Genomic DNA, 12,938 nt, shown 5'->3' on the forward strand with positions numbered 1-12,938 from the left:
CGGTCCACATCTTCTGTGGTCTGCTGCTGCTCGTCATGGCCGTCGGCAGCAGTCTGCTGGGAATCACAGAGAAACTGCTCTTCAGCATCATGTACGTGTCTGTCACCCTGTCATCCTGTCACCCTGTCACTCTGTCACTCCGCCCATGTGATCAAAACTCTGTCTCTATAATGCGTTTCATGTTAAAACAAACGTCTTGGAACCGCCGAGCAGCTCCTCACGCGTCTGTCACGTAGGCGTCTCAGACACAGGAAGTGATGCGTTTCATCTCAGGACAGCCGGAGTACGAGTACAAGTTTCAGAAGTGACGCAGCGGGAGAGCCGGCGTCATCGGCCTCGGCGTGAACGCCGACGTCATGGACTCCCGGCGTTCACGCTCTCTCACTTCAGTCTCTGTCCTGCTTCTTATAAAAGGAGTCTGGTACGTGACGTCATCGTCCACAGAGCGTCGGCGCGACTGATGCACGTCACGTCCAGTGTGAACGCAGCGTGAGGGACATTTTAGATTTAGTCTTCGTCTTTTGGACCAGAATAGTTTAGTCCAGTTCTAGTCGCCGACACATATTTCAACTGTGTTTTTTTAATGCTGATGTTCACTCGTGTGTGAGCCCTCTGCTTCTGTGTCGCTGTGTCATGATGAACGTCTAAAATGACTTAAATTAGGGTTGATAGTCCGGCTTCAGTGGTCAGATCAGACACTTCATCACACAGTCCACGTGCTTCTCGTCCGTTTCATTTTCCGCTCTGATCTTAAACATCATGTCCTGCGTCTCCGTGTCTCCGTGTCTCTGGTCTCAGGCCGACTTACTCCCTGTTTCCCGCGGAGGGAGTGCTGGCCAACGTCCTGGGGATCGTGCTGGTGTGTTTCGGCGCGGTGCTCGGCTACCTGATCACCAAAGAAGATTACAGGCGTCCGCCCAACCCAGAGGAAGAGGCGCTGTCGGTCCACTTCAAGACCCTGACGGAGGGCGGCACGCCTGCCACGCCCTGACCTCCGAGGACCTGGACACACCCTCAGACTGGCTGTGCTCCCCGTGTCCCAGTGTCACCTGTGGTGTCACTGCAGCATATTTCATTCATGCAAATGTTGAAAAGCAGCTTAAGAGAATCTCAAAGAGCTCAGAAACTGTTAATCCCACTTAAACCTGAGGCCCAAACACACACATCGTTAAAGTGTGTCATATTCAAGATGGTACATAAGCAGAAACCTAATGTTTGTCTGTATAAGTCTATAATCTCATTCAAGTAAAAATAACTTTGGTTTTCTTAGTCTTAGAATAAGCCTTTTATATGTTCTTTACAGAGGCTGCCATCTGGTGGACAAACCAGTGACAGCGCGCGTTATGAAAGCTGACGATTCAAACATCTGTTCTTCTGTAGTTCCCTGAAATAGAGACTTGAGTGAAGCAGTCCTGTCTGCAGCCACTAGATGTCACTATTCGTCACACCCTGGACCATTAACACAAATGATTTAGCGTTAACACTTAACTTTGTTTATTTCACTGACACAACTGCCTTTGTAAAGGGTTAAAATGCTAAAAAGGAAGGACTTTATTCAGTCTTACGTCACGTGAACGTCACGCTCCACACGTTCAAGTGCATTCTTGTAAAGTTTGTGTTTTCAGTTGTGAGAAGTCAAGTCATTTCATACCATAATAATGTATTCATCAAATGTTCTCTGTGTATGTATATGTGTGTATGTGTATGTATATATATATATTATATATTTATATACATACATACACACACATATATATATATATACATATATATATATATATATATATATTTGAATGAGTTGAACCAAGTTTTTAAATCATATTTTTCTTCCACTTCAGGAATTAACCCTTTAGTGCCTGATGCAAAGCGTTTACAGAAAAGTGGCCAAATTAATGAAAGTGAGGTGTTTTGTTGTTGTTGTGTTTTTGTCGTCATGTAGTCGGTGATGTTGTCTTTTTTTCCAAATATGAAATTTAATTTCTTTGGAAATAAAGAAAACTGTGCAAATGAAGCAGCTTCAGTTTCTTTGAAAAATTAGATTTAGACGGAAATTATAGATGGTAAGTCTGTCTGTCGTTATATCAAACATTTATAATACATATATATAGTATATATATGTATATATATACATATATACGTATAAATATATATAAATATATTTAAACATATAATAATAATAAACATATAATAATAAACACAAAAAAAGGAGAGTAATCCCTATTTTTGAATGTGTGCCTTTTGATTAAATTCCAACCAGGAAATAAGAATACTTTCAATTGCCACTAGAGGGCGACTCCACTAGTTGCAATAAAAAGATCCAGTCACATTGCCTTTCATTAAGCTTTATTTCATTGTAATGCATCAATTATGTCACAAAAACTGAATAAAAACACATTTTAAAGGCTTAATATTAATGTCAGCACTGATGTACTTTTTTTAAACACAGTGTTAAAGCACACATGGAACCCCTCCCACATGTACACCACCATTCTATTTTATGGACACACATCTGTCTCCAGCAGGTGAACATGTGACATGAGTGACCACTAAAACACACACAGCTGGAGACTGGCGGTCACAAAAGTTTAGAGGTCATACATTCGACTCAAGATTCATTACGAACATTTCAAGAAAAATGTGAAAACATCCATGTGCGTTAAAAACAATGAAGAATGTGAACCCGACACTGTACCTGCTGTAGCTGCTTGGTTATTAAAGCTGCTCTCAGCGACAACTTTGGGCTAAAATCAGGCACGTTCTAATATCTATAGTCACTGCTGGCGCCACCATCAGGCCAACATGGGGGGTCATGATATTTTCAAGTCCCAAATCTCTGTGTTAACTTTTTTTGGATAGAAAACAAGCACCAAATTTAATAAAAACATGTTAAACTTGCACATCATGGAACGCCAAGAAATGTCTCTTCTCTGTTGGTGGAGAATGTCAACAGCAAGTCTGGCACACGTCACTGTTTTTCCAGAAATAGGTTTTCATTCATTCTCCTTCAACGCTGTGAAGACGTTGTGACGCGACGTGAATTTTGTCTCCAACGTCTCCAACGCTCGACTTCCAGAACGACGTGAATGCACAGAGATGCACTGAAGTGATCCCGCGGCGCGACCGACGCAGATTCCCCCGCCGCGAACATCCGTGTTTAAAGTGAAGCTTCGGACAGTTGAACTCGGTTTCTTCTCCTCGCTCCTCTGACGTTAGTGAGCAGGACCAGGTTCCTGGACTGCCACAGCAGTCCTCCGTGTTAGGAGGCTAACACGGAGACTGAGTATAAAACCTCAGCGTCATACATCATATTCTACTAAATAGTGGAATGTTTGGATGGATTTTGGCCACTCGTGAATCTTGTGGAATGATGTAAACAAATAAAATTGTTTGTATTACAGCCCACTAAATACCTTTTGCTTTTCTACGTGTATATTAGAAACTACGGTGGCCTTCAGGGAACATAAAAACATGAAACATTCGTGAAAATGATTCAGCGTGGTGGACTCTTTGGAAACAGACTCTTGAAAACATAATTCTAAACATCACATTCAATCACCGTTGATAGTTTCCGCCTCTAATTTCTTCACTATTGATGTTTACTTTTTAAAGTATGACAAGAATCACAGTTAGCTTTAACGCTTTTTGTTTTTTCTAAAATACTCTGGTAGACTTAGCTTAGCCGAAAGTTAGCTTTAACGCTTTTTGTTTTTTCTAAAATACTCTGGTAGACTTAGCTTAGCCGAAAGTTAGCTTTAACGGTTTTTGTTTTTTCTAAAATTCTCTGCTAGACTTAGCTTAGCTGAAAGTTAGCTTTAACGGTTTTTGTTTTTTCTAATATACTCTGGTAGACTTAGCTTAGCTGAAAGTTAGCTTTAGGTTTTGGACTTAGCTTAGCTGAAAGTTAGCTTTAACGGTTTTTGTTTTTTCTAAAATACTCTGGTAGACTTAGCTTAGCTGAAAGTTAGCTTTAACGGTTTTTGTTTTTTCTTAAATTCTCTGGTAGACTTAGCTTAGCTGATAGTTAGCTTTAACGGTTTTTGTTTTTTCTAATATACTCTGGTAGACTTAGCTTAGCTGCTTAGCTTATAACTATATTTATAAACCACATCTTTCACTTTTAGCATGATAGGGCTTTTACAAAAGCGCAGAAAAGACATGCTAATGAAAGCCCAAAGTCTAATAGCATCCTAGCATTGGGTGAGAACACTCCAAATTAAAAAAACAACATAACATTTTTAAAATGGCCTAATAGAGCTGATGATAATCCATGTCTTGAAATGCAATACTTGTTTTTAGCAGCAAACTAAGCTAGCCAGACATGCTAGCACATAAACACACCACACGTTAAATGAAGCCTAACATTGTTGAACTTTGACTTTATTGTCCTCAAGGGGAAATACATTTCCACAGTACTCAGTACACAGTACTTGTGTTTTTGTCTTTTAAAAGGAAACTAAACCAAAGAAGCATCAAAGGGGTTTTTTACGCTAACCGCTCACACACACACACACACACACACACGACATTAACAGACTTGCTGTGACTATAGTTTCAAAGCTGACTAGACATTCACTCTTTTCTGCACAGGGTTTAATGAACGACCATATGGCCTTAAGATGCCTTTTCTGAATTACTGACTGCAGCAGGAGCCACATAATTGGGACCTCATGGGACATTTAAGCACTGTTTCCATGGCAAAACAAAAAATAAGAACTACCTGAAGCAACAACATCCAAACATCTACAAAAGGCATAGTTTACGTTTTTTTTCCCTCATCGCACAGAAGCAGATATTGATGTTAAAACTGCACTTCTGTGTTGTTCTTGTTCAACAATTCTTTACGTTCACAAAACGTCAAAACCCAGACAGAGGTTTGAAAAAGGTTAACACGGACATAACTTAAAAAAAAAAAAGGAGATAAATACCACTTACTTTAGTTTTATAAACAGTAAGCCAGTGCTCTTTCAATGACAGCATCATCCTAGTTTCTTAAACTATGGCTTGGGACTGGGTCTCTGACCAACATCTGCCCAGCACAGGTTACAGAGTCTGGAAGAATCCAGGTTTCCAGTCATTGCATCACTTTAGAGCTTCAAACCATCATCATCATCATCGTTAAAGGCGTCAACAGCAGATTAAGGTAATAATAGTGGTGCTTTTGTGTCTCTCCCTTCTCAGTGATGTCATCATCAAGTGTTTCCTGTTTGTGCTTGACCCTTCACTCCAGCTGCTCCTCCCACAAACCTGACGCGTGATGTTGAACTTCACTGCTCCTCAAGCTCTCTCTCTGTGCATCAAACAAACTCACTTCAACCTCCAGTCGCGAGTATTATTGCATCTCCTCTGAACGCTGCACCGACAACACACAACGCAACACAACGACTTTATTTGTGTCAAGCAGAACCCGACCCTTAATCTTCCATAATCTCAAGGATTATCGGGATACAAAGGTTCGCTGAAGGGTTCACTTCATTATACTTCCTTCGCCGTCTTACTTGACATCTAAACGTCTCTCTATACGTTGGACTCAACAAAGGGTCTTTTTGGTTTGACGGGAGAGGTGGGTCCTGTCTTTCTGTCGCTCGCCTGTCTGTCTGAGCAGCTGTGAATCACGGGCAGTGTTCGGGCCAGCTTCACGTCCAGGTAAGGAGGAATGTGACTGGCCACCTGCACCGAGCCTTCGCTCTGAGGGCCACAGGGGGGCAGCACCTCGTAGTAGTTGAGCTGGTTGTCGTGCGGGACGTGACCGTTGTGAGCGTTGTTGTTGCTGCGGTTGTGGTAGGCGATGGAGGACGGCTGCGGTGGAGCGAAGCCGCCCTGGTTACTGGGGTTTTTGCTCGGTGAGGACACCACGGTGTCCACTGAAGACACAGCCCAGGAGCGAGACGGGCTGAGACACGACGAGGAACTTGAAGGAGCCTGTTGCTGGCACTGCTGCTGCACTCTCACCGTCTTGTCAATGACGCCCATGAATGGGGTGCTCCTGGAGGACCGGCCTGCCTCGCCGGGGTACGTGCCACCTCCTACCATACATGTCTCTGACTGAGGGGAGGAGGTCAGGAAAAGATCGTCATGGTAACCAGTGACCCCGCCCCCAGAGGCCAGATCTGGAGTTAAATCTATGTGCTGCGTGGAGACCGAGGTCCTGAAGCCTGGACCAGAGTGACCTGCCGTCTGTCCGCTGCTGCTGCTGCTGGGAGGGAAACAGACGCTGACACTCTGGTTGAGAGGCCGGCTGGAGGTGACGGCAGCCGGGGTGGGATGGGCGCTCAGTGGACGTCGTGGTCCCCCCTGGTTGTGGTATTGATAATCTTGCAATGATGGAAAGCTTTCAGGAGGTCCCACTGTAGACTCTGTAACCTCCATAGGGTAGTGAGCTGCCTTGGACTGGTTGCGGCTAAACTGCGTGGCCTGGGCAAACCGGCTTATCCCCGTCTTCTCTCCTCCTGCTCCTCTTCCATAAGCAGATCTTGCCTCATCCTGTAGTGGATATGAAGCTCCAGAGTTCGGACCAGCCTGGACCTGCAGACCCGGCCTGACGTTTAGGGGACTGGAGCAAATTCCCTCTCCCAGTGCGGCCAGTTCTTGGGGCAGATTGGCAAACTGTGGGTAAACTGAACTTCCTAAAATCACATTGGAATGGGAAGAGGAAGCGGACTGACTGGTTCTCACAACCTGGACTTTGGCTGGCTGAAGCCATTGGCCCTGGACAGGGTTCTGCTTCTGAAAGGATATCTGATCAGACGTCTGATAGAGCTGCTGCTGCTGCTGCTGCTGCTGCTGATGCTGCTGCTGCTGCTGCTGCTGATGCTGCCGTCTCTGGTCAGAGTGGTGGAAGGCTGAGACGGACTGTGGATAGCGGTGCAGACCTCCAGCTCCCGACACAGCAGGGAGATTCTCTGACACTGGGCTGGCGTGATGGTGCATGGGGGAGGAGGGAGGGCTGAAGTGGTGAAAGGACGATGAAGACGGGGGAGGAGCAGAATGAGCGGGTGAAGAAGAGGAAGGGGAGTGCATGGGACTCGATGGATGATGATGATACAAGTGTGTGGGGGAGAGGGAGGAGGGAGGCGGCACCCCGGGCCGGCAGTGGGCGTCAAGATTTTGAACCCCATGTTGTTGGTGGAGGGAAGCGGAGCTCTGAGGAGGATCTTCTCTCCTGTAACACCTCTCCTCATCCTTATCTTCTTCCTCGTCTTCCTCAGTAAGGCCCTCCTTGTCATGCACTTGCAAACAACCTGAATCTCTGCACCTGGCGTCACTGATGGACACACTTGGGTGATGGACATGGTGCGACGGGGGAGGAGGGGGAGGAGGAGGAGGGGGAGGGTCCTGCTGCTGCTGAGAAACCAGCCGACACTCTTCTTTGACCCGAGACAGTAAACGCTGGATCTCCCGGTTGGATGGACACAGGCGACTGGCTTCAATCAGGTCCTCCAGAGCAGCATGAAACTGTCTGGAATGATGACAGAAGGACGGACAGAAGAGACAGACGGACAGAAGAGACAGACGGCCATTTAATAAAGTGAAAGAATAATTAATGCATTAAAGTTCAGCAGTCTCTGGTAACGAGGGAACTGATTCAGTTGATCTTTGACTGGATTTCTCAGGTGTAGAGAAGTGAACGAGACAACGTTTTTACTGAGACTTTCTAAGTTGTCAAGTTTCAAGAAGGCAGATCTGACTTCATGTCACGCGTTCAAAGAGCAGAGACCAGGAAGGAGAGTCGCAGTCACACGCTCCACGTCTGCAGACACTCATGATTCCATTCAAACTAAAACCAGGGTCGGTGTAGTCTTGCAGGCATGCGTACACAATCTCACACGGCAGCTTCTCATCAGCCCTGTTTGTATGTGAGCATTGAGCTGCACACGTTTAACACTGAAGCATTTAGCAGACGCTTTTATTCAAAGCCACGCACAAAAACAAATGACAGGAGAGTTTATGATGACGGAGCGATGCCGTGAAAAATCGTGGGGGGGAATAAAGAGTGAATGGTCCAATGAGTCGGGGACGCGAGCAAGAGCGAGTCGACAGAGACTGCAGGTGCTGGCGAGCTGTACACAGACCCTGCAGACCCAGGTCTAAGAAAGTGGACTCATAGAAGTCGCTTTAGAGGAAGTGACGTATTAGAAAATAAAGAACATTAACTCTCTAGCTATACCCAAAAGATAAGCGGCGTGTGTACAGTAATGTAATGTTGTTATTTATATATATGTATTATATTATTATATGATGTTGTTTTGTTGCTGTAAATCACCTGCGGCCTCGTTTCGCTCGAGCTCTGGCATAAAAAGCCTCGTAGGATTTGGCTTTGAGTTCCAGTGCTTTGGTAGCAAACTCCTCCGCGAGGCTAAAATCCTGAAATGAAACAGAAATGTATTTGAGAAATGACAGAATTAAAGATTCAACACTTCATTATAGTTTCCAGGAAGAAAAGAAGTCATTATAAATCTCCATGTAGTGCAAAGTTGACAATCTTTAAAGTGGTTTGTTATGAGATCTGACGGGTGATTCTATCTAATGTCCCCAAAACTATCAAAACAAGAGTTATATGAAGATATGTTAACTTTAATGTGGATTAATGTAAACTGAAAGCAGATCATTAAAACAGATGTGCTTCATTTTTAAAATAAAACTGAGAGGAACGGTTACTTTGAGACTGATGTAACGTGTCGTTGTTTGTGTGACTCACGTTCATCTTGCGGCGGCAGCGAGACAGGTTGAGCAGCACACACACTCTCAGCTGTCTGAACGTCTTCAGCTCGTCCCCCGGAAATTTCTGGAGCGCCGACTGATAGGCGTGAGCGGCTTCTCTCACTTTACCTTGCTGCGAAAGCGCAAACACAAACACACAGAACACTCTCGTTGGGTCTGGAAAAAAATACAAACTGATATCAAATAAACCTGTGTGTGTGTCTGTGTGTGTGTGTGTGTGTGTGTGTGTGTGTGTGTGTGTGTGTGTTTCACCTTGTAGAGTTTGTCTCCCTCTTGGATCAGTTTACTGAGCAGAACCATCAGGATGTCTGGTTTAGAGGTCGCCATGGCCCAGGTGGCTGGTCCTAAACACACAGGAGTGTACATGATGGACACATCTATCTCTCTCTATCTCTCTATCTATCTCTCTATCTCATTGTGGAGAGAGGTTAAAGTAATGAAAAGAGTCACAACAGTGATGGTGTTCCTGCGTCATGTTTACCGATCTTAGCTCCTTTTTTGAGCAGAGCGATGACTGCGGACGTGTTCCTGCAGCCGACCGCTCGGTCCAGAGGACGCATGCCGCTGCAGTCCACGTGCTCCACTGACGCTCCGTGATCCACCAGGTACTGCACCTAACAGAGGGGAGGAGTCCGACACGTCACGCGCACAAGTCGCTCGTCCTGATGTGTAAATTAAAAAAGTCAATATTATGATAATAAGATAAGACTGTGGTTTGTGTCCTGGTCTTCTCAACAGCAGGTATTAAAGAATAACACAAGCTGTGAGAAACAACAACTCAAATAAAAGCTGCAAACACACAGAGTGTCGTGGTCAGTGGACCGATGACTGAGCTCAGCAGATCCTCGTGCATGGTTTTAATCCAGGTGCAGATTATTGCTTCCACAGATTCACAGACGTGTGTGTGTGTTTCGTGTACGATCGTAACGTGGCAGCAAAGGTGGAATAATACAGTTGTTTGATTTAAAACTCAGAGCTCCGCCCTCTCTCTGTCTGTTTCAGATGCTCTCGCCAAACCTTTCCTCATGAAACAAGGTTTGTAGAATTTAGGTGTGTGAACATCATTTTAAGGAGAATGACCTAGAATAGAGGTGTTAAACTGGCGGCCTGCGGGACACATGTGGCCCACCACTTACAATCATGTTATTATTGTAAAGTATACAATCATTCAACATCAAAACAAGCACTTTTACTTTGAAATTCTGTGAAATATCACCATGAATATGTTAATCACGATATGGAATATTGTGTTATAATTCTAAGCTACACTACTTCTCTCTAGACACACATTTTCTTCATATATATGTATATATACACATATATATGTGTATATATGTATATATACACATATATATGTGTATACATATATGTGTGTACATATATACATATATAAAAATATATATATTAAACTATATTATATAGATATATATGTATATGTATACATTATACATATATATATCTATATATGTATATACATATATGTATATATACACACACATGTATACATATATGTGTGTATACACACATATATATGTATATATACACATATATGTGTATACATATGTGTGTGTATAAATATACATATATATAAAAATATATATATTAAACTATATTATATAGATATATATGTATACATAATACATATACATCTATATATGTATATATACACACATATGTATACATATGTGTGTATATACACATATATAAGTATGTATATGTGTATATATATATATATATATATATATATACATACATATATATACACATATATAAGTATGTATAATATCTAAGGACATTTATTCTAACCACATTTAAACCTTTGTAGAAAACATTGGTTGATAGTTTTTTTGTTGGGGGTGTGGATTTATCACATTAATAAATGTCTTTCCTTTGCAGGTTCCAAAGCTCTGGTAAAAACACAAAAGTGGATCTGGTTCACAAACCACTTCTGGGTCTCCACGGAAGGCGGCCAGGTCCAGAGGCGTTCGCCCGCTGCGGTCAGCATGAGTTGTTGCCGCGCCTCTCTCCACCAGCTCTTTGACCAACGGGAGTTGACTTTTCAGACACGCCCAGCTCAGCGCTGTTAACCCCTCCCTGTCGGTCTGATCCAGAGACGCTCCTGCAAGGACCGGGAGGGCAGACGGATTCACTTTCTACTGAGGATCCAGGTTCACAGGCATTACTGTTGTCGGTGGTGAGGTAGGTTACCGTGTTCCAGCAGCAGCCGGGCGGTGGGCATATGTCCCTCTGAGGCTGCCGTCATTAGAGCTGTTCGACCCTGCTGGTCCACCATGTTCACCTCCACGCCGTGGTTCAGGAGCAACTCCACCACCTGAGACCACCAGAGGGAGACCAACACTCAACGTTTCTACAGCAGGGATCCGAACGCTTCCTGCGTGTGTGTGTGTGTGTGTGGTACCGTACCTGCCAGTGGCCCCTTCTCACAGCACTGAAGAGTGGAGTCACACCGCGCCTGTTGCCTTGCTCAACGGCAGCTCCCTGATCCAACAGCAGGCTGCAGACCAGCAACCTGCCAGCACCTGCTGCTGCTGTCAGAGCTGACACACACACATTTATTTTTTATTAATAATCCTGCACACTGCAGTGTTTAAACCAGGGGTGTCAAACGTAAGGCCTGTGGGCCAGAACCGGCCCACCAGAGGGTCCAATCGGGTTCAAATGTTCAAATTATAGTCATAGTGTGAAATACTATATTTTTCACTTCCACTAAATGTTTGTGCCTCTGTTGATCCACTGTGATTTTATTTTTCTAAAGAAATGTCATGCTTTTAAATAAGAGACTTCAAATTCAGAGTTTATAGCTTATAATTATTATTATTAATTGTGCCGTATGTGGCCCCTGAACTAAAACCATTAAATTAGCCACAACCTTCAGTTATATTCCTGGAATTGTTCCATGAATTTCATAAAAAAACAAAGTCACAATATAAACAACGTAAACGATGCAGTGTGAGTGTGTTGTTGTGCAGTTTCAGCAGACGGCCGTTGTAGTACCTGTCTCTCCCCACAGGCTGTCAAGTGTGTTGACCTCAGGTTTCTCTCCTTCATCTTCTGGGAGATCGAGTAGGTGTGACACCATCTGTGCACACATGAGGTGGTGAGGGCAGGGTGAGACATAAGTATGTGCATTGTGTGTGTGTGTGTGTATAATGTATAAAGCACAGGAAGCTTAAAAGACTTAGTTTTAGGGTTAGGTTAAAGGTTAGGCAATTAGTTGTGATAGTTAAGGTTAGAGTAAAGGGCTATGAAATGTGTGTGTGTGTGTGTGTGTGTGTTGTGTTGACCTCGGTGTGGCCCATGCTGGCTGCTGCGATCAGAGCTTGTTGCACTGCCTGACCCTTGCTCGCTCCCTTCTGGCCACAGCAGGAAGTGCAGCTCCAGTCCGCAGTCTTCAGCAGGAAGTGCAGCACGTTGAGGTGTCCTCGCTGGGCCGCGTGCACCAACACACACTGACCGGAGCTGTCCACGTGTCCCACCTGAGGACACAGAGAGACAGAGACACAGAGAGTCAGGGAACGGCCTGCGTAGAGTCTTCATCGGCCCATTACATTACATTACGTTACGTTACATTAGGTTACGTTACATTACATTAGGTTACGTTACGTTATGTTACGTTACATTACATTAGGTTACGTTACATTACATTAGGTTACGTTACGTTACATTACATTACATTACATTAGGTTACGTTATGTTACGTTACGTTACATTACATTAGGTTACGTTACGTTACATTACGTTACATTACATTACATTAGGTTACGTTACGTTACATTACATTACGTTACATTACATTACATTACATTAGGGTACGTTACGTTACGTTACGTTACATTACGTTACGTTACATTACGTTACATTACATGTCATTTAGCAGACACTTTTAGCATAAGTGCATGCTAACAAGAGCCAGAAGTGAGTAAGTGTTTTAAGTAAGCCAAGTTATGAGGTTGTAAAAACGACCAACAAATGATTCAGACTCTGCTTCATCATCCAACAACATCATATTAAGTCATTAGAATATGATTCCGCTGTGTGTACGTTTTTGTCTTGTAGAGAAATAAGACAATACTGGAGTTGACTGCATTATGTCTTTGTGTCCAAATCCCTGATAGGGTGTGGTCTTAGATCAGTATCTACACGTCGTGCTTTCAACACCTTTTGACAATAAAACCCCGTCGTTTCCCACATATCGTGGT

At 43.7% G+C, this 12,938-nt stretch overlaps 2 protein-coding genes across 7 annotated transcripts in view; one reads left to right on the plus strand and one right to left on the minus strand.

Moving 5' to 3' along the window:
- Positions 1-1,714, plus strand: part of LOC122784709 (transmembrane ascorbate-dependent reductase CYB561) — a 9,678-nt gene extending 7,964 nt beyond the window's left edge. The window contains exons 5-6 of the mRNA XM_044050024.1: positions 1-91; positions 799-1,714. The exon at positions 1-91 is cut by the window's left edge and continues 67 nt beyond it. Coding sequence (XP_043905959.1) covers positions 1-91; positions 799-991 — 284 coding nt within the window. The 3' untranslated portion in view covers positions 992-1,714. The remainder of the gene's footprint in view (positions 92-798) is intronic.
- Positions 1,715-4,349: 2,635 nt separating this feature from the next.
- Positions 4,350-12,938, minus strand: part of tanc2a (tetratricopeptide repeat, ankyrin repeat and coiled-coil containing 2a) — a 48,976-nt gene continuing 40,387 nt past the window's right edge. For all 6 annotated transcript variants that reach the window (XM_044050423.1, XM_044050421.1, XM_044050422.1 and 3 more), the window contains 10 exons: positions 12,024-12,215; positions 11,734-11,818; positions 11,143-11,276; positions 10,927-11,050; positions 10,662-10,837; positions 9,200-9,332; positions 8,971-9,062; positions 8,696-8,830; positions 8,261-8,361; positions 4,350-7,456 (listed from right to left, as the gene is read on the minus strand). In XM_044050423.1, the coding sequence (XP_043906358.1) occupies positions 5,515-7,456; positions 8,261-8,361; positions 8,696-8,830; positions 8,971-9,062; positions 9,200-9,332; positions 10,662-10,837; positions 10,927-11,050; positions 11,143-11,276; positions 11,734-11,818; positions 12,024-12,215 (3,114 nt within the window). In that variant the 3' untranslated portion in view covers positions 4,350-5,514. The remainder of the gene's footprint in view (positions 7,457-8,260; positions 8,362-8,695; positions 8,831-8,970; positions 9,063-9,199; positions 9,333-10,661; positions 10,838-10,926; positions 11,051-11,142; positions 11,277-11,733; positions 11,819-12,023; positions 12,216-12,938) is intronic.

This window comes from Solea senegalensis, linkage group LG19 (genome assembly GCF_019176455.1).
Source record: "Solea senegalensis isolate Sse05_10M linkage group LG19, IFAPA_SoseM_1, whole genome shotgun sequence".
NCBI classification, from domain to species: Eukaryota; Metazoa; Chordata; class Actinopteri; order Pleuronectiformes; family Soleidae; genus Solea; species Solea senegalensis.